General features: G+C 32.1%; 1 protein-coding gene and 1 pseudogene across 2 annotated transcripts in view; both read right to left on the bottom strand.

Moving 5' to 3' along the window:
* Positions 1-25,701, bottom strand: part of LOC148935313 (uncharacterized) — a 343,230-nt gene extending 317,529 nt beyond the window's left edge. Inside the window, exon 1 of the mRNA XM_089081572.1 lies at positions 25,169-25,701. Coding sequence (XP_088937698.1) covers positions 25,169-25,483 — 315 coding nt within the window. The 5' untranslated portion in view covers positions 25,484-25,701. The remainder of the gene's footprint in view (positions 1-25,168) is intronic.
* LOC112552839 (uncharacterized) lies at positions 3,700-7,151 on the bottom strand (annotated as a pseudogene). The gene is made up of 2 exons (XR_016140348.1): positions 5,025-7,151; positions 3,700-4,608 (listed from the first exon to the last, which is right to left on the bottom strand). The product of XR_016140348.1 is annotated as an uncharacterized LOC112552839 (transcript).
* Positions 25,702-27,256: the final 1,555 nt, after the last annotated feature.

Below are 27,256 nucleotides of genomic sequence, written 5' to 3'. Positions count from 1 at the left end.
AAACGCCAAACCGTATGGCATTTTAGAAGACCAAATGTCAACGCTTTAAAATCGCAAAAGGACGGGAAGATATATAAAATTTAAATTGGTATTTCGGTTGTATGAAATCTAAAGCTCAGAACTTTTTTGTACACCTAATAGTATTTTGGTGTTGAGTAATGAGTTAATTTCGTAATTAACACCAATTGTTTTCTATATTTTGTCTCTTGATAGGAAAGGAAGGAGAGGATATCTGTGAAGGTTGCAATGCGACGCTTTAACTCGTTTTTGTATTTATATTTTATTTTAACAAATTGAAAATATAAACAAATGGTTAATGATGGTGATTAATTAGGGATCTATGTTAAATGAGTGTGTGTACTGAGTATAAGTTTTATTTTTTATGAAATGGTGAGATCTTCAATCTATGATTGACGCGCCTGATGAGATGCTGTCGTTGTGCTGTTGCCCGAGTTGTATCTCTGTGGGCGTTTTGCTAGTTACCGAGACGAGATATTTCTACCACGAGACTTTTTAGTCGGAACGCGTCTTTACAGACGCGGGCTTTACAGCCGAGATGCGATGTTTCGATCGCGAGATTTTTCAGTCGAAATGCGCCTTTACAGACGCGGGCTTTGCAGCCGAAAATAAGGATTGAGCTGAAAATTAACTTTTATTTAATATGGTCCATCTGGATAGTGGGCACTAAAAAATATAGTGAACCTTAAATTCGTAGTAGTTTCCTTCGTTCTATTCGTCGGAGTCGAGCGCCCAAGCCTCTACGTTGTTTGCGCGTTGTTTTAAGACTGATCTGCGTCCCTTTGTCACAGTGGAAAACGCGAGAATCCTATAGAGGCTTTTGGACGAGAGGAAGGAATTCCCGAGACAGGAATTAGATGCTATCATTGATGCTATCATTTCGCTCCTATAACGGTCTTCTGATGTGAAGATTCTTCTCCGGTGTTCTGGGGATTTCTGGAGATCGTGGAGGCGGGGTTGATCTTTCCAATCTGAATTTCGCGTTCTGTTTCCCTGATGGCCGGCCTTTACTATTTGCGCTAAAAGTAGTGAAGGTCGAGGAAGATGACGAGAAGGAGCTCGAGGAAGATGAGGAAGACGACGAAGAAGATGAAGCGAATGACCGAGACGGCGATCGTTTGCGCTTTCCCAATAGGCGGGGGCGGCAAGATCGTCAGACGGTCGGGTCCGCGTCGCTCAAATGGGCTGATGTGTTGATGTCTTCTTGAAACTTTCTATTTCCTAAATTATCGGCTCTGTAAAGCCGTTTTAATTTGTTTTGACCTGAAAAGGTCAGCTTTGATATAAAAAACTTTTTTAGAAAAGCGGTTTCTCACGGTGTTTCTTTTAGAGGCTGTGTGCCGTTGGCCGGAACATTCTCACGCTTTGACCGAGACAGTAGCCGAATGCGAACTGAGCGTCGCGTATCCCCCTTTATATATCGTGGATGATTAAATTTCAAATGCGCGAAAATATTTGTCTTTAAATGCCTAGCGGCCTAGCGGCAGGTGGCTAGATGGGCCGGTGCACGACGTGGGAGACCGCGGGTGCATCGTCAGCGACGTATGACGGATGGGATATATGCATGTATTGAATGCAATGACGCCGCCACAATATATATATTATATCTATATATAGTGTTCTCAATTAATTGTTTTTTTTTTTAGAAATGAATGCAGATATTTCCAGATAGTTTAATTTGATTCATTAAAATAGTATTCAGAAAGGAAAACCTTTTACTTTCAGATATTAGTATGTATCTTGTTCATTAAATTTGATTATACCTACTAAAATATTAATAGTGAAGTTTTTTCTACTTTGTTGTATTAATTTGATTGTCAAAGTGTAAAATAATGATAATATCATTAAGAAGACAATATCAAAAATTCGATATTAGTGGAAATAAAAATATAAATCATTTATGTGACTTCTTAAGGGGTAATACCATTTTGACGGGTCTAAATTTTGGAGATCTTTTGTGTGAAAATAAATAGAGTAAACAATGATTGACTTTTGCCGTTTATTATGTACATCTTATTATATACATTTTAAAATCTATGAAAACAGTTTTTATTTTTTTTAATGGTGCGCAGAAACTTGTAAACATATTCCCAAAATTAAAAGGTCGCATTGTACTAGCAAACAAGTAGCAGCTGCAAATTTTGAAGCTAGAAGAAAAACAAAAAAATTTTTGAAAATTATATTAAATTTGCCAGGGAACTACGTAGGAAATTTTTGAAATTTTGATTTTTGTGAAAATAATGAAGAATTTTCCGAAAAACATTCAATTTTAATAAAAAAAAATCGTGATTTTTTTGTTTATAAAAGGAAAAGTTTTTAATTAATCGAAAAATCGTGGTTCCCTAACATATGTAGTTCCTTGACATATATATTTTTGAAGAAAATTACACACCAAATTTGTTGCGAGTACGTAGTCCCAGCCAGGAGTTACTGGCCGCAGCCGATCTTTGTCTCCTACCTGATCCGCCGAATCCGCTTGCCGGAAACACTCGAGGTAGCGTGTTCGCTGCCCCAACCAGGAGTTACTGGCGCCAGTCAAAACATCTCCTCCGTCGCCCGAAGTAAAACACAACGTACGGCAAATCGCCACGCCAAATATTTCTGGCCGTTGTGCCCTGTGGCTGGACACGTCGACGCTCGTCACCGTGAACGGCCTCCGCCATCTTTGCTCCCGGGAATCCATCCGCAATCCGCGCTCGCTACCGCATTCGTGCCGTTCCGATCACTACCCACGCTCGCTGTAAATATCCGCGTCCACACCGCTGTACATATCCGTGTCCACGCCGCTGTAATCGCGCCGATTTCTTAATCTACTGTAAAAAAATACGCTCGTTGTGATCGTTGTCATCACGATTGGCCACATCACTTGTCATCTAAAATTCCTTCCTGAATAAATAGCAGTTAATCAAGGCTAATTTATTCGTCTTGCTGTTTTTTCATTTCGAACCCGGACAAACCGACGAGCGTATCCGCGCATTTATAAAACACCACGACTTACGAGCCGGCGAAAAGACGGTCCATTTTAAACGAGATGTGAATTTCTTACTGTTCTTTGTACAAAATATTTCCTATTTTCCTACTTTTGTATAGGCTTTTAAAGTCTGTTCTATCTCACTCTCATATGCCTGTGATGCGCATGTAGGTGATGCACAGGTATATGGGACTTACTTTTTAACACCGGTTCCGAACGGCAAATTTTTGAAGAGGATTCCATAGACAAGACAAGAGAATAAGGATTCTATAGACAACTCGTAGTTTGCCAAACCGTCAAGAGGAGACACGAGCATATTCAAAAATATATAAAAAATATTTTGATTCTACGGGGACTCGAATCTGGGATCTCTAGCATACTAGACAAATGCGCTGTCTACTGTGCCACGCTCACTCGTGCAAAATATGATAATAAATATGATAATATTATATAAAAAATCTGGTACAGCATTAAATTACTTCTACTAGTCGTGTGATAATACAAACGTTGCTACTAACAATAATGTCCTTCTCTCAATTTTTATTAACAATTTGAATAAAAAGTTACAATCCAAATGATTTATTAAACATATTTTCACATTGGTGTCAGTTATATGACAAATAGTGTGAACGTTGTAGAAAAAATGATATACTATTTAAAAACGAATTAACGTCGACAAAAGAAATATTTATTGTTCGTCTATTTTTTTTTTTATTAGAGGATAATACATTAGTAAAGATACCACAGAAATTTAATTTATCTGCTATATATCAACAACAAAAATATAAACAGGAATATAAAGTAATAAATGCTATATTTCATTATAGTATAGATATTAAAAAAAATCATTATACAAGTCATTATACAAGTATATGTAGAGAAGAAAAATCTTGGATTGAAATTGATGATGCGCAACTTGGGAAAAAACAATGGCCTGGAGGTGCTAAAGATATTTATATATTATTTTTACGAAAAAGTTTTAATAAAAATATATAATAAGCAACATGATATGGAAATATAGATGCAGATTTTACATAATATATTGTCACGCTCGCGGCGGGCACTCGCAAAATTACTTTTATACGTTATTTCACGTTCAATTATATCATTTTTATACACATATACTTTTAATTGTAAATGTAATTCTACAATCTTACAATCTACTTACGCCACAAGAAGTTAATTTTATTTACATACTACAAATTTATAAATACGCGGAAAACTATTACAATGAATCTTCAAACTCACAATGATAGTTGTAATTTTACACATAACTTTTTATAAAATGTATAATAGAAGAATTATTACGCAATCGTAATTAAATAATCAATTAAATCAATAATTAAATAATCATTAAATGATTAATTATTGATTATTTAAAGGGGCTTTCACCTTTGCCGACCATAAAATTAGCCTATTTTTACGAATTTTTTAAAGAAAATCTGTTATACATAGAGATATGCGGTTTTTTTTAAGAAATTGTTTAACATTTACACGACAAAAAAAATATTTTTTATTTATAAAAAAATGCGTTTTAATTCCTCCAAATGGTGATTGAAATAGGGGTCATCGGAAAAACACGCCTCCATGGCGTCCGTGATTCAGCCTCTCCAAATAATCTGAAACCAAAAATCCAACGATTTTTATTAATTATATGAGTCTCGCTATGGCGTGAACCAGAATGAAGCCAATTGCATGAAATTTATAAAAAATACGGCTAGTTTAAAAAAAAAATTTTAATTTTTGTCCGAAAAATCTGTTACATTTTTGTCTATAACAAATCGAATTTTTGTTGTAAAAACTTAATCCTGATTCACGCCATGCGCAAAAGTGTTAGGATTAAGAAAAAAAAACCGCATTTGATTATCTTTATTAGTTTCTTAGTTATCATGGATGCCAGCTCGAAAAACATGGTTTCGAGAAAAACGAGTTTAAAGTTTTAGTTTGACTTTTTTCATATATAACACTTTTTTACTACTTTTTCATATATTTCATATATAATAATTTTTCATATATAAAATTTCAGCGCACTTACGGTTAATCTGCAATACCAGGTTCATATAATAGTCCCTCTGCTTCTTCAAAGAAATCGTTTTCTGCAATCTGCAGTTTCTCCAATCGCCGAGCTGTTCTGGCTTCTTGTGAAGAATTTGATGTGCAACGATTTGCCTCACGCGTTGTTCTTTTCGTTGGCACATAGCTTTGCTATTAGTCCAATACGGATTCCCAATATGTTCATTATTAGCAATAAACTTTTAAATCCGTCATTGAACGTACAGGTTGCCAAAAATGCTGCGACAGATATAATTTTTGTACCAGAAAAGACATGTTTCGGTGCAAAGTGCCAGAGAACTGCGTTATAACTTTCGTTATTATTTTGCGTATGCCCCCCGAGACATCGCGTTAACAAATCATCATCTGATAAATCTTCATAAATTTTATAAATGACAGTTTGAACGTCAGAAGACAGAGGTGGATCATGATGATAATTTTGAAGCGTGCCGTTAGCTTCTGCGACGCGCCAGCTGCACCAAGAATTTGATCCTGGAGGACAATGAGAATGCATGGGCTCTTCATCGGTTGATATTTTATAATAATATGTCGCCCATACTGCATTTTTCATGTCGAGCAAAGACTCTGTGTTTCGTCGTATTGCTAATCCATAGTAAATAGTGAGGTCTTTAATTAATTTTTCCGTTAATTTTCCTGCTCCCTTTCCATCAATACGATTTGTACGATTTTTTGGCATTTCTCAATCTACTCCCCATACGTTTTTGAACGTGTGCAATGCATTCTTTTTTCTTAACCAATAATTTGTCTTCATATGGGTTTTCATTGATTAAACTTTTGAAAGTTTTGCTGTCCCCATCACCTATATAATTTTCGTACATAACGCCGTGTAAATTTTGAGAACGTTGGAATATTTCAATAATGCCGTCGACTTCCATTTTTCCAGCGCTTCCTGAATGATTGATCGTACACTGTTCTGCGTGTTCCTCTTGCCACAATAAATCTTCTATAGAATTGTCATGTTTTCGAAGTGAACATGCTTTACAAAAGCTAGATTTAACCACAACATCTACTATCTTGTTTGTGTACTTTCCGATCAGTGTAACAACACCAAATAAGGACGAAAAGCCTCTTTTGCTCCATGTACTGTCACCAGATACAGATAAATGTAACGGTTCGTTACCTGCTTTTGTATTTTCATCGATTTCTTCTTTTGCGGCGTTTTTCAAACTAAGATCGTGCACAGCTTGCGCGGCGGTATAAATGTTATCCATAGCAGTATAGTACATGCGCGTAGTAAAGCCATTGCATAAATCCACAAAATATATTTAAGCCACTCAAGCCAATGCCCAAAATGCGCATCACAAACACTATTCGTCGATTAATTTCAAATGATCGATTGTTAATAAGAGGACAAGACTCAATGCTTTCTGTTTTGCAGCTACACTCAACGACTAATTTAAATCCTAATCCCATTTCTCCAGCCTTACTGAAACGAACTTCTTTTTTGCATATTTTGCACTCCAGTATTTTATTAATTTGGGAAAAATCGATAGAAAACTAATAATACAATAACTTTGCAGCACATCCACTCGCATGTCATGATCACTAGACGTTTGCAGTTTTTTTGCCGATGTACTGGCAAACTCCGTTTCGTTTTCACTTGAATGTTGATTCCCGTAGAATCGCCGTTTCTTTCCTTTTTTTCCAGGTCGAATACTACTAGTTTTAGAAGTTTTCTTATCGTGGAACATTTTGAGAACACGTTTATTCAACTGATGACAATGCACGACTATGCACGACAAAGAACAAGGTTCAAGCAGTTCTAACGGCTTTCTACCTGCTCCTAAACTATTTAGTATATAGAAGGTAACACTAAGGTTCCTTCTGGACTGATAGAAATCAATATCTACCGGTTTTCTCTGAATAGTGACCTGAATAGCGTTTACAAGTGCTGCTGCGCTGGATAGCGAGCGCTTGGATAGCCCGTGTGCCCTTATGTATTTCAGCTCGTAGCTCCGTTAATATTGCGAATTTTAAAAAATCCTTTTACAGAAATATTCTACACATATGTAGGAATAAAAATAAGCAAAAAAAATTGATTTTTTGAAGCCGACAAAGGTGAAAGCCCCCTTAATGATTATCTAATTATTGATTTAATATATAATAATAAGTTTTCCGGCGCCCAGACATGGCGCCTTCCGATTACTACCTATTCCGGTCGCTGCAGCATCATTTGGCTGATACACATTTCGTGAGATTTGAAGAGATACGAAAATGCATTGATGACTTTATCGCTTCGAAGCCGGTGAGCTTCTATCATCAAGGAATTCGCAAGCTATTCGAAAGATGGCAAAAAGTCGTTGATGCAAACGGGGAATATTTCGCTGATTAATATTTTTTTGTTTGTTTTTGAATAAAGATTGAATTTTACAAAAAAGCTCAGAACTTTTTTGTACACTTAATAACAGTTTTACGCGCATTTTTAAATTTGCAATGTGCAAATAAACTTCTTGTGCTACAAGATTGTAGGATTACATTTACAATTAAATATAAGTGTATAGAAATGATACAATATAATGTAACGTGAAATAATACTTTACGTATAGAAATAATACTTTATATAATTACATTATTGCAAATTCAAATTTTAAATTTACAACATAATATTCGAAAATACTTATTTTGATTTTCATATTTTCATTTACTAATAACTTTTTATTATTATTATTGAATATAATCTTCCTTATTTTTGAATACAGTTTCGCGAATTTATTATTTTTTCAAATAATTTTTAATATCGACTGTTTGAGATATTCAATGTCTAAAACTGCAATGATAGTTGTAATTTTACACGTAACTTTTTTTTAAATATAAAAGAATTATTACGCAATAATTAAATAATTAATAATCATATTTAAATAATTAATTAAATAAATAAATAATCATTGAATAATCAATAATTAATTAGAACGAGAGGGAAAGAAAGAAAAGCGCGACGTATAGAGAGACACCGCGGTCTCTCACTCGCACTAGCGTCGAGTGTGTGAGACAACAAAGGGACCGAAATCGGTATCACGTTCGATTATGCTTTCTCTCTCGATCATGCGTCTCGCGTTAAGAATGCAACATCGAATTACCTCCACTATTTTTTCTCTCCGCTCCGCGATCTCCTTCGCGCTCCGCGGAAACACGGACGTACGCGCTTCGTGTGTAGCGGCTGCGCGCCGAACGCACAGACATCATTCCCGCCGGGAACATGCGTGTACATTAAACAGTGGCGCCTCCGTGACAGAAATAGCAACCGTAAATGAGAACGAGCAACGACGATAATGACGTTTCTTAAAATAAAAATTTCCAAATCGAACTTTGCATAGCAATATCTCCGCTCGTAGGAGACGTAGCAGAAAAATAAAAATATTTTTATTATGCAAGTCGAACACAAGCTATCGATCAAGCCTACTTAGAACTTAATAAGTTTAGCTGTTATTGAGATCCGATTTCGGATGCTCGCATCTCCGCTCGCCGACTTGCGTAAAGTCACACGGCAGTGTTCTCGGTTGATTTGACTACCGTATCTCCTGATTTGAAAAAGAAATATGTTTTGTATAATTCAATTTGAAGTTGTAAGCATTTTGATATAATCATTTCTAATTAGATATAAACTTTTTCTTCGAAAAAAATTTCAATATAATTTTACATAATTGTACATAAAATTATTTTGATATAATTATATATAATTAGATCTAAACATTTTATCCGAAAAGAATTTCAATATAATTTTATATGAAATTATAAATATTTTGATATAATTGCATATAATTAGATATAAACTTTTTACCCAAACAAATTTTTAATATAATTTTATATAATTTGATATGGAGTTATAAATGTTTTGATATAATTGCATATAATTTGTAATATTAATAGATCTCATTATATATAATTATATATAATTATATTTAATATGATAGCTATATGATATAATTATATATAATTAGATATAAACTTTTTTTCCCGGCCGTGTTTTAATGCGACCCGGTCGTGCCAAGTTTTTGTATGTCTGTTTGATCGTAAAATCACTCTATATTTAAAATATATCGCTCTATTTAAAATATATAGCAGAACGCGTGACAGAATAGTACAATTATATATATCATGCAATATTGTTTTGGAATTCTAATAGTTATCAGTTAAAAAACATATGTTCAGTGTAATAATGTTTAATGAAACGTTATTGTTATATGAAGTATCAAATCCTTTATAGTATATAATTATTAGATTCTATTTTACAAAACATTGAAATATAATAATTTATATAACTTTGTGCCAATTATTGATATCAAATCTTTTATACAAACGGTATGCATGGTATTATTTAAGAAATATATGATTTGATTGGATAGGTATTATTTGAATTGAGTCAGGTAATGCAATTTTATGATATCATTATATTTTATGATATCATTATATTTTAAAAAGAATTAGAACTACTGTCATTGGAGTTTTAGAATAAAAAGACTTTAATGGGATTATAAATATACGTGTCACACGATTTTATTTTTTAAAAGTAGTTATATATTAAACATTCCAGATAACACAATTATAACGTGGCGCCACTTTTTTTGATATTAAATCTTTTATACAAATAATGTATATTATTAGAGGTAAGTATTCGATATTATTTGAACATTAGACATAAGACTGCATAATTTTGTAATATAATACTCGAATTGAAACAGAAAAATTCTTGCCTGTAGAGATATGTGTTTTCAATTTTATTTTTATTTTTTAAGAAGATATAATTGGCGCCAATAATTGATAATAAAATTTTAAAAGAAAATTAAATAAAATCACTTGAGTTGGAAGGAAGTTTTTAATAGACACAAATATATTATTTATATTCCAGTTTGTATGAAAAAAATTTTGTAAAATTTTTTTTCTATTAAAAAGTAATACTTTCATAATAATTTTTACATACACACTGCGCGTACACTTGATTTTTTTTTACTTTTTTATAAAAAGTAAGTTTTTACATTTATACCAAATTATTCTTAACGGATTATGATACGCAGCATCTCGTTTTAAGAACAACACCTAAATTAACCTCTGTAAATATTCAATGCCTTATACATACAGTTAAATATATAGGGTATTTCGTAACATGCGGGACCCACTTTAGGAGTGGATAGGAGGCAAAACAATGAAAAAATTCATGTGAACGTTTGTCTTATTCGATCTTGTTTCAGAAATAAAAATCTAAATCTAAGGATTTAAATCTGAGGAATGAGCAGACCAAACAATAGGTTCTTCACGACTTATCCATTTTGAGGAAATCTTTCGTCTAGGAATTGTCTGGCTAGTCGATTAAAGTGAAGTAGTACACCGTCATGCATAAACCATGTGATATACAACATCAAGAGATTTTCCAGTAGTTCATTTTCCAGTAGTTTCAGTAGTTCAATTGACTTTTTAAGAAATTTGCATGTAGTTGATCTATTAATCTTTCTGATCAAGGAAAACAAATCCGATTAAAGTAAAGATAAAATATTTCTGCCCATATTTGTACTGTTACATTGTTGTTAATGTCTTGATTGAAGAATGGCATATGGATTCTCATCAGATTAATAATGGATATTATGAAAATTAACTACTCCATTTCTGGTGAACGCAGTTTTGTCAGTGAATAACATCACCGATAGGAAATGTTAATTGGCGATAGATATCTGCAAAAGCCAAATACGGAGCCACAAAGAATTTTTGGAGGAAAATCATCTTCTTGAAGTGTCTACAGAACATGGTATGGGTAAAGCTGTTGATCTCGTAGTACTCTTCACACCATCGTATGTCCAATGTTCTCCATTGCCATTATTCTTCAAGTACTGTTCCCGTTATTTTTTTTAATGCGATTCAAGATTCATTCTTTACAATTAACAATTCTGATATTAGTTGGTCTACCACTATCCGATATTCGCTTTTTTAATAAATCAATATTTCGTAAGCGTTCATCTAATCTTTAAAATAAAATTTTTTTATCTGGTAGACACCTGTTAGGGAAACGATTCGCATATAAACGTCTTGCTTCAGAATTATATTCAGCAAAGCCAGATGAAAAAAACATTTCAAAGATTATTGAAATACAAAAATGGCTACAAACTTTGAAACAATATCGAATAGGAACAAATGTTCATATAAACTCTTTTCATTGTTTCTCTGTCCCCTCCACTCCTAAAATGGATCCCATATGTTACAAAACACCCTGTATATTTATTGTTAAAAACCTAAACTCGACATCTGATTCTTTGGACTACTGAACCCCAGCATCCGATGAGCAAATCCGAACTCTCGATATCACATCGCGATCTACCAAGTCCGCAGACCGGAATATATCGTAAAATTAATTTTGAAATAATATATTCTATTAAAGTAAAGATTAAATTTAAGTAAAACGGATATCTACTGTATACATTTTATCATATCCGAGACAAAGACAGATTGATCTTGAGAACTGAGAAACGTTTATTAATTTGGATTTGATGCACTTTATCAGCAATTATTTAATTTATCTTTAGTTTATCTGATTGAGTTTATCTGATTGTTCGACTATGCGATTTTCGCACGTGGTGCAGTTAAGATCAAGAGACATGGATGGTGTCTCGACGCCAAGTTCACGCGCAGCGAAGTTCGCGTAGAATAGTTACGCCCGTGTCTCTCTTTACGCGAGACTCCGGGATGAAAGGGATCCTCGGTCTACATTTTCATATCTCAGCAATGACTGCATTGATTAAGTTCTAACTATGCTTTAATTGATAGCTGAGTATCAAATTATATAAGAAAAGTGTTTTTATTTTTTTCGTGTTCTACAAACTAAAATATCGCGATGCAAAGTTTAAATTAGTAAATTTTAAGAAACGTCCTGGGCCGGGATTCTGTATATGTCCACCGACAACTGTTGGTGTCGTTAACGACAGCCGATAGCAAAGACAATCTTGGAAAAAAGCGACTGTCATTGGTTGTCATTAGCGATTGTCATTAGTTAATGATATCGATAGTTGTCGAAACGAGTACAGAATCATGGCCCTAATCATCGACTGTGACTTTCTTTTTTCGGTCGCAAGAGACGCTAGTGTGAACGCTTCTGTATTACAGTTCTTGCAACGTTCATTTTTTAAATATGTTTTTGACAGATTTCTTTCGTGTGAAGTTGCATGTATTAATAAAAAAAAAGATATAACGTGTGTTACATAATAGTAAGTAATACTGTAATATTTAATACATTGAAAAAAACAATCAAATCAATTCACCAAAATAAATAATTTTACATTAAATTGTAAGCAAATATTGACTAAAATTAATTTATATCAAAATGTATTCAATTATATATATTATATAAATATATTTACTTAAATGTATTATTATCCACAATCATGATTTATAAGAAGTATAATAATATTTCTAAAAATGTTAATTAAAAAAAATCTTATAATTTTTTAAAAATAACGTTCATACACAGTTAGAAAAATATTTCTTTGCACTATTACTTATGTTTCAATTACGGCGGAAACTAGATGATCTTAAAAATGGATGTGACACCTACAAAGAATCATTTCACAGAATTAAATTACATCTTGTAGAAGCATTACAATATCATGAAAAATTAGAAGAATTGAAAATGGCATTTAAAACTACAAAACAGTTAGTTCAGAAATATTTAAATAATAAATTGCAAAAACAACAGAATGCATCTTAAGATGATCCAGAAAATGCAATAGGTGTGCAAAACATAGAAGCTGGTGAAGTCATACAGGACTTTAAAGATCTTGGATGGAGCTAAAGTTAAAGAAGAGGATGTTTCTGAAATGATAATAAAATTAAGCACGGATCAAAAGAGAGTAGAGAGTTCTTGCACTATTAAATCAGTTAAATCAGTATTACGATTATATGTTAGCGATGAATGTGGTACTGGAGAAAGTTTTCTAATCAAAACTATTAAATGTTGGATACAACAAAATCTTAAAAAAATTGCTGTAGTAGCATTTACAGATATTGCAGCATTTAATATAGACGGTTTGACAATTCACAGATTGTTCCAATTACCTGTTGAACATGGCTTCCAAAATAAGGATAAAGTTTTATCTTATGCAATTTTGCAATGTCTTTTGGATTTAAACGTTATTAGAAAACAAATTTTTGAGTATAATACAGTGAGTGTGATTTTTGAGTAAATTAAACGTTTTAAGTATTAATGTATTAATGAGTCGGTATGAAAACGGAATATCTGATTTGAATACATTTAGTATGACAAGGTTTAGGAGGTAATTTTTCCAACTGTGTAAAACAAGATGCATCTGAATTTTTCACATATCTGTGAAAAATATGATTATAAAAAAATCTAGTTAAGCATCAAATACGTTCCTATACTATACGGTACAAAATTTGTTATAATACAATTGTTATTACTAATGATAATATTCTTCTTTCAATTTTCATTACTAATTTAAAGAAAAACAGTTACAATTTTGCTGACATTATAATGATTCATCTTCGCCGTGCGGTGTATGTCATGCGAGTTCGGGTGGGCGGACGTGCTCGTCAATTTGCCGGGTAATAGAATTATCTGACTCAAGTATTGAATAAATAATTGTTTATTTAGATTCGTAGGATATAAATGTTGATAGAGAAATAAATTCGCGCTGCGCTCTGTAACAGCTCCTCTTTGTGATGTCTCGCAGTCTGCGGTATGCATTTGGAACGCGAGATACGTGCATCGAGGCGAGCAATTGGTTCGCGGCGGTTCGTCTATTGGGCTCGCAGTGTACGACGCGTTAATCGCTATTGTCGCGTGAGAGGTGTTCTTTCAAATGTCAGGAGTGAAAAAAATGCTCGCTCTTGACTTTGAATTTTACACGAGAGACAAGTATACTTGTCAGGAACTGAGAATGCTCTGTCCCGTATGCTCGTATTGTTGGAGGAGGCGTTGAGACTGAGAGCGCCCTGTCTCAGAGAAGCGATAGCCAAGTATGCTTGAGAAGGATTAAGAATGCTCAGTCCCGATTTTCTCGCTTTACGGAGGATGATACAAGAGTATGCTCGACGGAGATTTGGAATGTCTGATCTCGATTATTTGATATCAGTCGGAGATGGAGACATATCGGAGGATCAGATCGGTCTGGTCCCTTGGCAAAATTCGGTCGAGTTTATATCGTTGTCTATTATTTTGAGAGTCGCAAAACATTGTGGAGTCGTCAGCGCGCGCGTGGCGAATGTGTGTTTTCGCGCGCAACGATCGGTTCAGTGCGGGTCGGTTATTTTTGGGCGCGGAGCTCAAACGCACTTATACTAGAACTGTGCGCGGAAAGCGTATTGTTATAACTTATTAAATATTATTTTTTCGAGGTGATATCATTCTCATGATTTATGTAAAAATTGTACAGGGGAAGATATAATATTTATAAATAAATTAACGTTGACATGAAATACTTATCATTCATTTACAATTATTTTTAGAACAAAATGGTAAATTAATAAAAATAGATCGATTTAACTTGCGTGCAGTACCAACAACTGTAATATCAGTAAAAGGACAATTTTATAAGGTAATGGATGTCATCATGGATCATCTATTGAATGGATCATCTATTGGTTATTATATTAGGTGTACAAAAAAGTTCTGAGCTTTTTTTAATTTATAAATATTAATTTATAAAGTTTAAAAATACTTATTACAATTTATTTATAAATAAATGAATAAATTTATTTTAAAAAGTTTTATATATATATATATATATATATATATATATATATATTAAGTACATACTTAGAGTTATATATATTAAGTATATATATATATATATATATATATATATATATATATTAAGTACATACCTTAAGAGTTTCTCATGGTGCTCAAGTTATATTTTTTAGTATACCTTATACATATTTTTTTGATAGATATCTTAACTCATCACTATAGTTTACTAGACCCAGCGGTTCGCAATCTCGAAAAAATTTCTGTTCCGAAATCCATCAAAAAAAAAATTTCGCAACAATACTGTCCACCATTGTACGCACTCTCTTGCAGGCTGGTAATATGAATGCGATAGCAGGGGAAGCTGATAAATATGGAATGGAGGTTAGCTCTTCATGAAGATAAGATGAAAGGGCAAGGGAATAATTCGAAAACCAGAATTTACATTACACTACTCGAGAAGAGAGGATAGACAAGGAGTAAACTTTATTATGTGAAAAGCATGAATAGATCGGTGTTGGGATTCACGCCCAAACGAAAGAATATGTATCCTAAGAATAAAGGATAAATTTCAGAACATAATCTTCGTCAATGTATATGCGCCGATCGAAGATGCCGATGAAGATACATCGGATGTATTTTACGAAAACTACAGTCTATGTGATGAATTGTCGAAACATAATGTGATTATAACGCTGGGAAGCGTTCATTTCAATGCGAAGCGCAGAAAAAAAAACTATATACAGCGACATAATCACAGCCTGCATGAAGTCACAAGTAACAATGGCTACAAAGTAGTAAGCTTTGCCTCCATTAACAAACTTTAACTTTAAAATGTGCATGTGGTATCAAGGAAAGATATACACAAGGTACTTGGAAAATGCCAGGGATAAACAACACTAATCAAATTGACTATGTGCTAGTGTCGAAGAGATGGGCAACTGATATGGAACATGTACAAACATACAGGGGAGCAGATTCTGGTCACTTCCTAGTGTGAACCAGGATAAAGCAAAGGACAATCCTTGTAGCTAAAGCAAAGAACTTGGCCTTAAAAATGGAATCTTAGAAAGTTTAATCAAATGGAAACTGCGCTCAAATACCAACAGGAAATATAGCAAAAATTAAAGAGAAAAAAGCCATCAAATGATATAGAAAAAGAATGGTCGCATATAAAAAAAAACACTAGTAGCAACTACGCAACTTTTAATAGGAGAAGGAGAAGAATAAGAAGTAGGTATGATCAAGAATGCTAGATGGAGATCAAAGATAAGCGCAAAATGAGATTAAAATATACATAGCTCAATACAAGAGCTAACCAGGAGGAGTATAAGCAAAAGAATAGCAACTGCAAGAATCTGTTATAAAGAATAGAAAGATGTTGAAGGAGAAGGTTGAGGAGAGCAGAGGATAGCAGAGTACTATCGTGGAAATAAAGACAAGAAATTTTGTAAGAAAGTGCAGCTCTATACAAGAGAGTTTAAATCTAAAGAGAAAGCATGTAGGGACGCAGAAGGTAAGATACTGATCGTAATATCCTGGAAAAATGGGAAGAATATTACAGAAGTGTTCTGGGTGAACCTGGAGAATTAGAAGAATCATTGTTTCAAACAGCAGAGCCAGAAGATATACAGCCTAATTACGAAGAAGTCCTAATGGTGATCAAAAGCCTAAAAAAAAGCTGGAACGGATAGAATAGTGATGGAAGTGATAAAATATGGTGGGAAAACACTATAGAAGAGAATCCATAGTTTAATCAAACAAATATGGACGCAGCAAAAAATGTCAGGAGTACATATCATACAATCCATATATAATTACAGAGCCATAACCTTACTAAGTGTTACATATAAGATATTATCTGGCATTATATATAATAGATTATCAAAATACGCCGAAGAAATACTTAGAGAATACCAGTGCGGGTTTAGAACAAACCGATCAATGGATCATATCTTTTCTAAGACAGATACAAGAGAAGGCATACGAATACAACATATTAGGTGTACAAAAAAGTTCTGAGCTTTAGATTTCATACAACCGAAATAACAATTTAAATTTTATATATCTTCCTGCCCTTTTGCGGTTTTAAAGCGTTGACATTTGGCCTTCTAAAATGCCATACGATTTGGCATTTGATGCACATAACCTCAAAAATCAGTAGTATTCACGGTGGCAATAACAAAGGAGCATATTCGATTTTCCATCCACTTCGCGTTTCATCTGAAGAAAAATGCTGCTGAAGCCACTGCAATGATTTGTGCTGCATATGGAGAAAACACTGTAAGTCATACTACATGTAAAAGATGATATCAAAAATTTCGCCAAGGAGATTTCAGTCTTGAAGATGAACCGCGTGCTGGACGCCCTCAAAAGATTGAAACGGATTGCAAGCACTACTGGATATAAACTCTGCGCAAACTGAAAAGGAGCTTGCAGAACAGCTTGGCGTTACGCAGCAAACCATTTCCGTACGTCTACATACGATGGGAAAGGTTCAGAAGGAAGGTAGATGGATTCCGCATGAATTGTCCGAAGACAACAAAAATCGTCGGCATGACACTGCACTCACTTTGCTTTCAAAATTCCGGAAAAAAATTTTCTGCACAAAATCATTACAGGCGATGAAAAGTGAATTCTTTATGATAACCCTAAACGTAGAAAATCATGGATTGACCCTGGTCAACCTTCGACATCGACGCCAAAGCCCAATATCCACGCCAAGAAGGTTTTGCTCTGTATCTGGTGGGATTAGAAAGGTGTGTTGTATTACGAGTTGTTACAACCGGGTGAAACAATCACGACAGACCGTTACCAACAACAATTGACCAATTTGAGCGATGCATTAGAAGAAAAGAGGCCATTTACTGGCCAAGGACATCGTAAAGTGATCTTGCTTCATGACAATGCTCGACCATATGTTGCGAAAGCGACTCAGGACCATATCTTTGCGTTAGGCTGGGAACTTCTCCCGCACGCGGCGTATAGCTCAGACATGGCGCCTTCCGATTACTATCTATTCCGATCGCTGCAGCATCATTTAGCTGATACACATTTCGTGAGATTTGAAGAGATACGAAAATGCATTGATGACTTTATCGCTTCGAAGCCGGTGAACTTCTATCGTCAAGGAATTCGCAAGCTACCCAAAAGATGGCAAAAGATCGTTGATGCAAACGAGGAATATTTCGCTGATTAATATTTTTTTGTTTGTTTTTGAATAAAGATTGAATTTTACAAAAAAAAAGCTCAGAACTTTTTTGTACACCTAATACATTTATATAATTTATATATATATATATATATAATTTAAGCAAACCTTTGACACTGTCAGAAAAAAATTACTTAGCGATCTCTTAATTTTGGGAATCCCGAAAAATTGATCCAGATCATAAACATGACCTTGGAAAGAAGGCAAAGGTTAGAATTGATAACCAATGGACATCTATCTTCCTTATAAATATAGAAGTCAGGCAAGAAGATGCATTGTCTGTCCTATTATTCAATCTGTCATTGGAAGCAGTACTTACAAAGGCAAATCTCGATAACTACATAGAGATCAAAAGCAAGCAAATCCTAGTTTATGCAGACGAACATAATAATAATTAGCAAAAATAAAAATGTCCAAAGGAATGTTCTATTCTAGAAGACATTCTATTCTAGAAGACATAAGAAAAAAAGAAGAGGAGAGAGAACCAGATAAACGAAAATAAAATTAAATATATGGAATGTCGAGATCGCCGCATAATAAAAGAAAATTTTGCAGTCATAATCAGACGTTCAAAAATGTGAAAAAATTCATCTGGAGTCGCAAATGAACCAAATAAACTCAATAAAGCGAAATACAAGCTGGGATACTCAAGGGAAACAGAGTATATTATGCATACGGGACAATAATGAAATTGAGAATGTTAAATAAGAATTCGAAAATGAAAATTTACAAGAGTATCATAAGACCAGTTGTAACATATGGATGCGAAATCTGGATTTTAACATAACATGATGAAGAGCTCTTAAGAACATGGAGCGCGAGGTACTGAAAAAAATCTTTAGACCTGTAAAGGAACCGATGGAACATGGAGAGCCAGAATGAACCATAAATTATAATAAGTAATCTGATAGAAGGCGTAGTAAAATTCATAAAAAGCATTAGATACATTAAAAGAATTAGATACATTGGTCATGTGATGAGAAGAAAATAAGAATGTCAAAGAAAATACTGGACTGGAGATCTATGGGAAAGAGAAGCAGAAAGAGACCAAGTAAGAGATGGATAGAAGAAGTGGAGAAAAATCTCAAGAGATTGAGAGTAAAGAGATGGAGAGAGATGTGTCTGCGGAGAGATGAGTGAAGGAGGATTGATGAACAAGCTGAAACCCACAATGGGTTGTGACGTTGTAATAATAATACACCCAGAGAAAAGTGAAAGATATCTATTAGATTCGGAAAAAATTAACGGAGACCGACTGGATTTGAACTCGGGATCCCTCGTCTACCAATCCGACACTTAGTCTGCACGATCACGACGGCTCCTCTCTGTTAGCTATTTATATTCCGAATCTCTTTCATGACCGCTTACGGTCGTCTAATTCTTACAGTTCGGCCATTCTGGTATTACATTCGTCCCGAATACCGAGTCTTCCTCTATCGGACTTTTATCCGAAACTTGGAGCTTCTACTCCCGACCTCGATCACTTCTTGAACGACCGACACGACTCCTTTAAAGTACTACTCCGCGACTTTTTTTTTTCCGTTCATTTCTCTTGAACGACCGACACGACTTTGGAGTACTACCCCCGACTTTTTCCGTTCACTTTTGAACGATCGACTTGTCAGGTAACATAGGCTGAATCTTCTCTGAGGTAACATAGGCTGAATCCAACTTCTGAGATTGAAAGATATCTATTAGATTCGGAAAAAATTAACGGAGACCGACTGGATTTAAACTCGGGATCCCTCGTCTACCAATCCGACACTTAGTCTACACGACCACGACGGCTCCTCTCTGTTAGCTGTTTATATTCCGAATCTCTTTCATAACCGCTTACGGTCGTCTAATTCTTACAAAAGTTTCTTTTATTAAAAAAAAATTTGTTCGAATTATAGAAATTTGTGCATTACTATACGGTCAAAGAAAATCTTCTTTGATTTGAAAAAATTTCTTGAAATTATTCCTTTTTATTGAGATTAAAAAAATAGTTTGGTTGTGCAACGAAAATCTTTTTTAAAAAAACGAAATATATTTTTTATATGTAACATTTTATATGTAACATGAAAAAATAAAAAAAAAATGAGAGAAAGTGATGAAACATTTTTTATCTCGTATCATCGCATATTTCTAAAATCAGTCACCCATCCACTTGAAGATTTTGCTCGATGTCGCTTAACTTCAGTATTAGGATGAAACCTGCTACTGAAATAAGTAATTTTGGCTTAAAATATGATAGATCTGATTAATGAATGTTACTATATTGTCGTATAAATAGTCTCACCCATATGGAAAGGAACTATTGAGAACTATTGAGAACTTCAAATTTATATAGTTACCATTCAATTTCTGTAGTAACTTGAGTAACTATTGGCGATTACGTGTATGAATAGTAATTGAATAGCTATTCATGCATGTAATCGTCAATAATTATTACTCAAGTTACAGAAACTGAATGGTAACTATAGAAACTTGAATAGTTCTCAATAGTTTTCAACAGTTCCTTTCCATGCGGGAATATAAAGAAATGCTGTCGCTTTTTAAAAAAATATAATTGCATATTACGAATTGCATAATTCTTTTTTAAAAATTATATGTTTTCTATGCACTAACTTATTTATCTTATTATATGCATAAAAATATTAAGATATAATAGCAAAGACTGAATAGTTTATTAGATATTTTATATTGAAATGTGCCAGAGTAAAGTGTAAAGTTATTATTTTTTTGACAATTTTATCTTAATACTTTTATATGCAGAATAATCGGAGAAATCATGTATTGATTTTTTTCGAAAATTAATTTTACCATTATTTGTCTCCCTTCAAAACATATATCTTTTATTTCAAATGTTTTTTCGTTTTTCTTCAATAATTTTCGAAAAATCTCAATCCGTCAATCCGTTTAAAATAAGACATCCTGTACATACATCATAACATTATTTTAAAAAATACAATAAAAAGATTATTAATCAGGGTACTATCTAGAGTAACTGGCATATCATTCAATATCTACTAATATCAGATTTCCACGATTTTTCATGAAAATCGCGAATTAGTAACTTGTAGTTATTTGTTCTAATAGAATAGCAAACTACTAATTCTAATAGTAAAGAATAGTAAATCCTTATAATTACTATTCGCTCCAATAGTAAACTATTTACGATTCTAATAGTAATGAATAGTAAATGCTTATAGTAATTATTTATTCAATAGTAAATTCCAATAGTAAACTTCATGTTTTCAATAGTAATGTCCTATACACAAAATTTCAATAGTTTTCTGAATAGTTCTGAATAGTTATATTTCTCAATAGTTTTCAATAGTTCCTTTCCATACAGGCAATTTTAAAATCTCGATTGCATATGTAATTCTTGTAGATAATTTAATTATAGAGCCGTGAATGTACCAGGTGTATGCATAAGTTTTTTCCGGTTTAACTAAGAGATGTCGCCAGCGAAAAGTACGCAGCGTATTAATTTGACACATACATCATTTTGTTCGTCTGACATTTAAAACTACAAACACACACAAGTTGAGTCCGCCAAAAACTAGCGTCTTTGTTTTATCGTTCAGTGATCATGTCGAGTTTTGTGCCTGAAAAAGAACATTTGCGGCACGCATTGCTTTTTTTATTTAATCAAAAGAAAAAGGCTGTTGAAAGTCATCGTTTGCTGGTAGAAACATATGGTGAATACGCTCTATCGATTAGAACATGTGAGACATGGTTTCGACAATTTAAAAGTGGTGATTTCAATGTGAAAGACAGTGAGCGCTCTGGTAGACCACAAAAAAAATGCGAAGACGAGCAATTGCAGGAGTTATTGGACGATGACCCAACTCAAACTCAACGGTAATTAGCAGAAGCATTACATGTATCACAAGAAACAATCAGCAGACGTTTACGAGCAATGGGAAAGATCAATAAACTCGGTAAATGGGTCCCACACGATTTGAATGAACATCAAATGGAAAATCGCAAAGTCACTTGTGAAATGCTGCTTCAACGCCACGAAAGGAAATCATTTTTGTATCGAATTGTGACGGGTGACGAAAAATGGATTTATTTTGAAAACCCGAAGCGGAAAAAATCGTGGCTTTCACCTGGCGAAGCCGGTCCATCAACACCAAGGCCAAATCGCTTCGGCAAGAAGACCATGCTCTGTGTCTGGTGGGACCAGAGCGGTATTGTGTATTATGACCTCTTGAAGCCCGGCGAAACCGTTAATACACAACGCTATCGCCAACAAATGATTAATTTAAACCACGCATTAATCGAAAGACGACCGGAATGGGCCAGAAGACATGGCAAAGTGATTTTGTTACACGACAATGCGCCGTCTCACACAGCAAAATCAGTGAAAGACACTTTGAAATCGCTTGGATGGGACATCCTTCTGCACCCGCCGTACTCCCCAGACCTGGCGCCATCTGACTATCACCTCTTCGCATCAATGGGACACGCGCTCGCAGAGCAGCACTTCAGCAATTTCGAGGAAGTTGGAAAATGGCTCGACGAATGGTTTGCCGACAAAAGACAAGCAGTTTTTCTGGCATGGTATTCATAAAGTACCTGAAAGATGGGCGAAATGTGTAGAAGCCGATGGCCAATATTTTGAATAAAAAAAAAATTAATTTCCCTTGAAAATTACATGTCTTTTTTTATTAAAAAACCGGAAAAAACTTATGCATACACCTGGTATATTATGTTTAATGTATATTATGTTAAAAATCATTATTCTTATGAAAATTGTTTATAAATTGTTGTATATTTTATTTACTTGTTTATAAATGTGTTAATAATTGTATTAAATATGGGAAATATTTTTTCTTATTTAGTTATATTGTAGTTATATTATAGTTAATTAATAAAGGTAGTAATTAATAATGTTATTTCATTATTTATTCATAAAAAATGACTTAAAAATGATGATTAAATGACGATATATCTATGACAATATTTCGTGATAAATGTTACGTTATTATTTATATTTGATGATATGATATTTATATATAATAATTATATATACAATATAATATATATATTTATATATATAATTATATATACTATATAATTAGATATAAACTTTTTTCTAAGTAATTAAAAATTTCATCTCACTTTTTTATCGGACATAGGGAATAAAAATAAATAAAATTAAAAATTAATAAAATAAATTAATAAAATAATCAATATCGCGTTGCATGTTTTTTTTTTACGATTAGTGTCGTTGAAAATACTAGGATCACTAGAATCACGTAAAATTTTCATAAATCACATAAATCATGTAAAAATTACAGTATAATAGAATTATGCTCTCTCAAAATATTAATAAAATATTTTGAGAGAGCACAACAAGAATAGTTTAGAAACCGCTTGATCAGACGCGAGAGAACATTAATCGCTTCTCGCGATCCTTTGTTACAGTCAGTTATGAACGATCTTCATCAATTATTAATTAACTAAAAATATGGCTGCGCAGAAATACGTACATACTTTTGCCTAGTCGTGCGCCTTTAGCATATATAGTTCAAAAAATCTTTTATTTCATTTAAAGAAATAATTTTCTTGGTTTAAAATAATCACAACTAAATTATTTCTTACATTTCTGTCAGTATTTTCCACGAATTAAACAATTATTTATTTTATTTAAACAAATAATTTATTTATCTTTAAAAGGGCTAATAACTCATTTCTTGAAATCAAATAAATCATTTTCATTTTAACTTAAAAAAATCAAGTTAAAAAAACGAATTTAAATATAATTTTTCTCTGGATGTAGTCTGTAGTCTACATTCTTCCGATTCATCTATATTAGCATATGATTTTGTAATATCCTATAAAAAATAATAAAAGAAAAAAATTTAATAAGAATAAGTTTTATTTTCAATTATCGCAAGTTTATGATATCATTATTTTTATAGAAAATTAAAATAACTATTTTATACCATGTATAATATAGTTGAAGTAGTATGTATTATCAATTTTAACGATCTGTCAAAATAGAACCTATATTGCGTGTAATAGCTACATTGAATACTTTCCATTTATTTTACTTTGCATTAATATAAACCGATACAATTATTTTGTCCTTGTTATTCATTGCCAAGAAAAATAGAACGACATTTGACTTATATCGCTAATTGAAAAGCATCAATTATGTAACAATTTCCTGAATAAATATACATAGACACACATATTAACATATTTTATATATAGAAATAAATAATTTGGAAATAAAGATTTTAAGTACATCGTATTCCAAAGAATACATCATGATTAAAATGATACATGATTAAAATAACATTATTTTGACGTTATAATTACATTACAGCAAAAAAGTCAACATGATAATTTTTGGTTACAAAACGACAACATATTGATATTAAAGAATATAGTTATTACTCGTGCGTTACGCGCACGCGCGCGCGCGCGCACTTAGGCTACTTATTTATATATTATTTTTCTTATATTATGAAACTATGTGTTGAAAACATCAGGCATTCATCCAATGAAATACATGTGAAATGAACTTATTAAATATCATGTTACAATAACATGTTACAATAAATATTAAAACATACTTTTTTCATTCTTTTTTGCATATTGGCAATTTTTAATATAAATATTGGCATTAGTCATATTCTTTATGAAGAAATACCTCTAACAAAGATTAGAAAACTCAAATTAGAATTATACATAAAAAAAGACTTGTCAATGTATAATAGAAAAGTAGGAAACGTTTAAAAGAATGATTCTGAAAATACTGTAAATACAAATGGAAACAAAATGACTTTATTGCACAAACATTTTTATATTATAACTGAAAGCAAAAATATAAAAAAAACAGCGTTTATTGAAGAAAGTACCTATATGTTAAAGATAAAATAATGATAAGAAACGCTATTATATAAATTAAGTGCATCGAAGTGTAGAAAACATACATATTTGTGAGAAAGAATAATAATTATGAAAATTTTATATCACTTCCAAAAAACTTTCGTGTATATTGAATTCGTAAAAGCAATACAAAATCATCTTTAAGTTTTGAGCAACAATGTTATTAATATGCTGGAAACAGTTCTTTATCATACGGAAAATGGGACTTTGGGATACTTTGAATCAAAGTAAAATCATCTTGATTTTCTTTTAATTTTAATGTATTCCTTGAGATTATATAATCAATTATTATCGCTTTCTTAGAAACAATTCTTACCTGTGCAGCTTGTATGCTTAATATACAGAATATTATTATAGAACATAACAATACTTTTTTCCTTTTAGTTTGATAAGGCCATAAACCAGCAGCTGATAACAAATATTCGTTAACTTTATAATAATAATACATGCAGAAATCCATGTTCATGATTTTGAGCGAAATATGTTCTATCTGTTGTTTGTACGCCCATCTGCCATTTATGCGAATTAATAATTCAACATAAGCAAATTGCAGGCTATCGAACAGTAACAAACTATGGACAGAATATTGTATTAAGTGACAACTATATTTAATGTCACAGTGAAATGTCATTCCTATTTTTCTTATTTGTGAAGAACAGTATATGATATAGTTGAATGCAATAATTGAATTCGAAAAAAGAGGATCATATTATAGACAGAAATAAATTCAATATGTCATATATTTTCTATAGTGAATGCTAGATATGCTGAATTTACTCATATAAGAGAGGATAAAGAAAAGTAACAGATTTTCTCTATTTTTTGTTATATATTATCATTTGACAATTGATTAATAGATATTTTATATTATAAATAACTGATTTAAATTATTTTTCATAAGTTTTCCCAATAAATATTCATTAATATAAATATGGTATAATATGTAAATTAATATTTTAAAATTAGTATAAATAATAAACAATTTTTATACTGTATTATGGTATATATTAAAAAATCGTAACAAATAAATATCTTTCAAACATTTTTAACAAGTATAAATGTAACAAGTATAAATGTAAGTATTAGTATAAATGTAACGTGATATATAACGAATTAGTTATAATAAACATAAACGCTTATAAAGCCATATATATTAGCTATATATATCATATGTTGTAAGAAACATACTAGATAAATTTGTATCTGGATATGTCGCAATTGATACTATTTTATATATGTATTAATAAACTTATTTATAATTGTATTTACAGATGTATTTGAAAGTAATTATAAACATACCTACAAACATATTTATATATAATACTTATAAATTTTTATACGCTTTTTATATTAATCCGCATTTATTAGTTATAAATATTTTATTATACTTTATTAATATTTATACTAAAAAATGTATTTAATGCAAACATATTATGTACAGGTTCTATTTTAATACAACATCCCGTCAAAATTTTATTAATTTTAAGACGGAAACATTTCATACAAAAATTGTAGAATTTCAAGAGGGCCATACGATTATAATACTGATTCATTCGCAAATGGCATCATTATCGAGATTTTTTTATAGTTACTTTTTTTAAACGGAGTTACATATTTTTTTTACGTAATAATATTCTTCTAATTATTTTGAATAAAAAATTATTATATAATATATAAATGTCAAAAAATCAACGGGATATTTTATATTTTTTCTCACATATATCAATATAAAATTTAAAATATTTCATAACATTAAATATCTCATAAACTATTAATTTTTTGATAATCATATTTTAATACTTATATAATCATATTTCATTATATTGTGATGCCCGTGCGAGTCTTCTGCGGCCGAGCGGAGTCGACCTGCCGTTTGGAGAAAGAAGCGTAGCGCTCTCCGGATGCGTTGTTTACACGGGTGTTTTACGCGATAACGTATGTGGCGTATGGACATGTGTCCGTGGTGTTCTGATTGGTCTGTTTCTTTGAACAAAGTTCTTAAGTTTCATAAAGGAGTGTTAATTATTTCCGAGCGCGGCTTCCTTTGCGCGAGTGCGCGGTGATACGATAGTGTGCGCGATTAGTGTCAGTAATCGTCGCGGACGTAACAATATATATAATCATATTTTAATACTTTTATGCATAATCAGAATATATAAAAATAACACATAAAATATTTCGTTTTTCTACTATTTATTCTTTTATAACTGTACCTCAATAGTTTTATGTATGGAATAATAATATAAATTAATTAGTATAAAAGAGATACATAGTTATTTTAAAAAATATTATGGAATTAGCACCATGCAATTAAATACTTTGAAAAAATTATGTTTTTTTCTATATTAAAGAATTTATAATTATCCTTAATTTCAATATAAAAGTATTAAAATAGAATAATAAA

Source organism: Pogonomyrmex barbatus, unplaced genomic scaffold (genome assembly GCF_055798465.1).
Source record: "Pogonomyrmex barbatus isolate J1 unplaced genomic scaffold, ASM5579846v1 scaffold5, whole genome shotgun sequence".
NCBI classification, from domain to species: domain Eukaryota; kingdom Metazoa; phylum Arthropoda; class Insecta; order Hymenoptera; family Formicidae; genus Pogonomyrmex; species Pogonomyrmex barbatus.
This window is presented reverse-complemented; position numbering and strand designations above follow the sequence as displayed.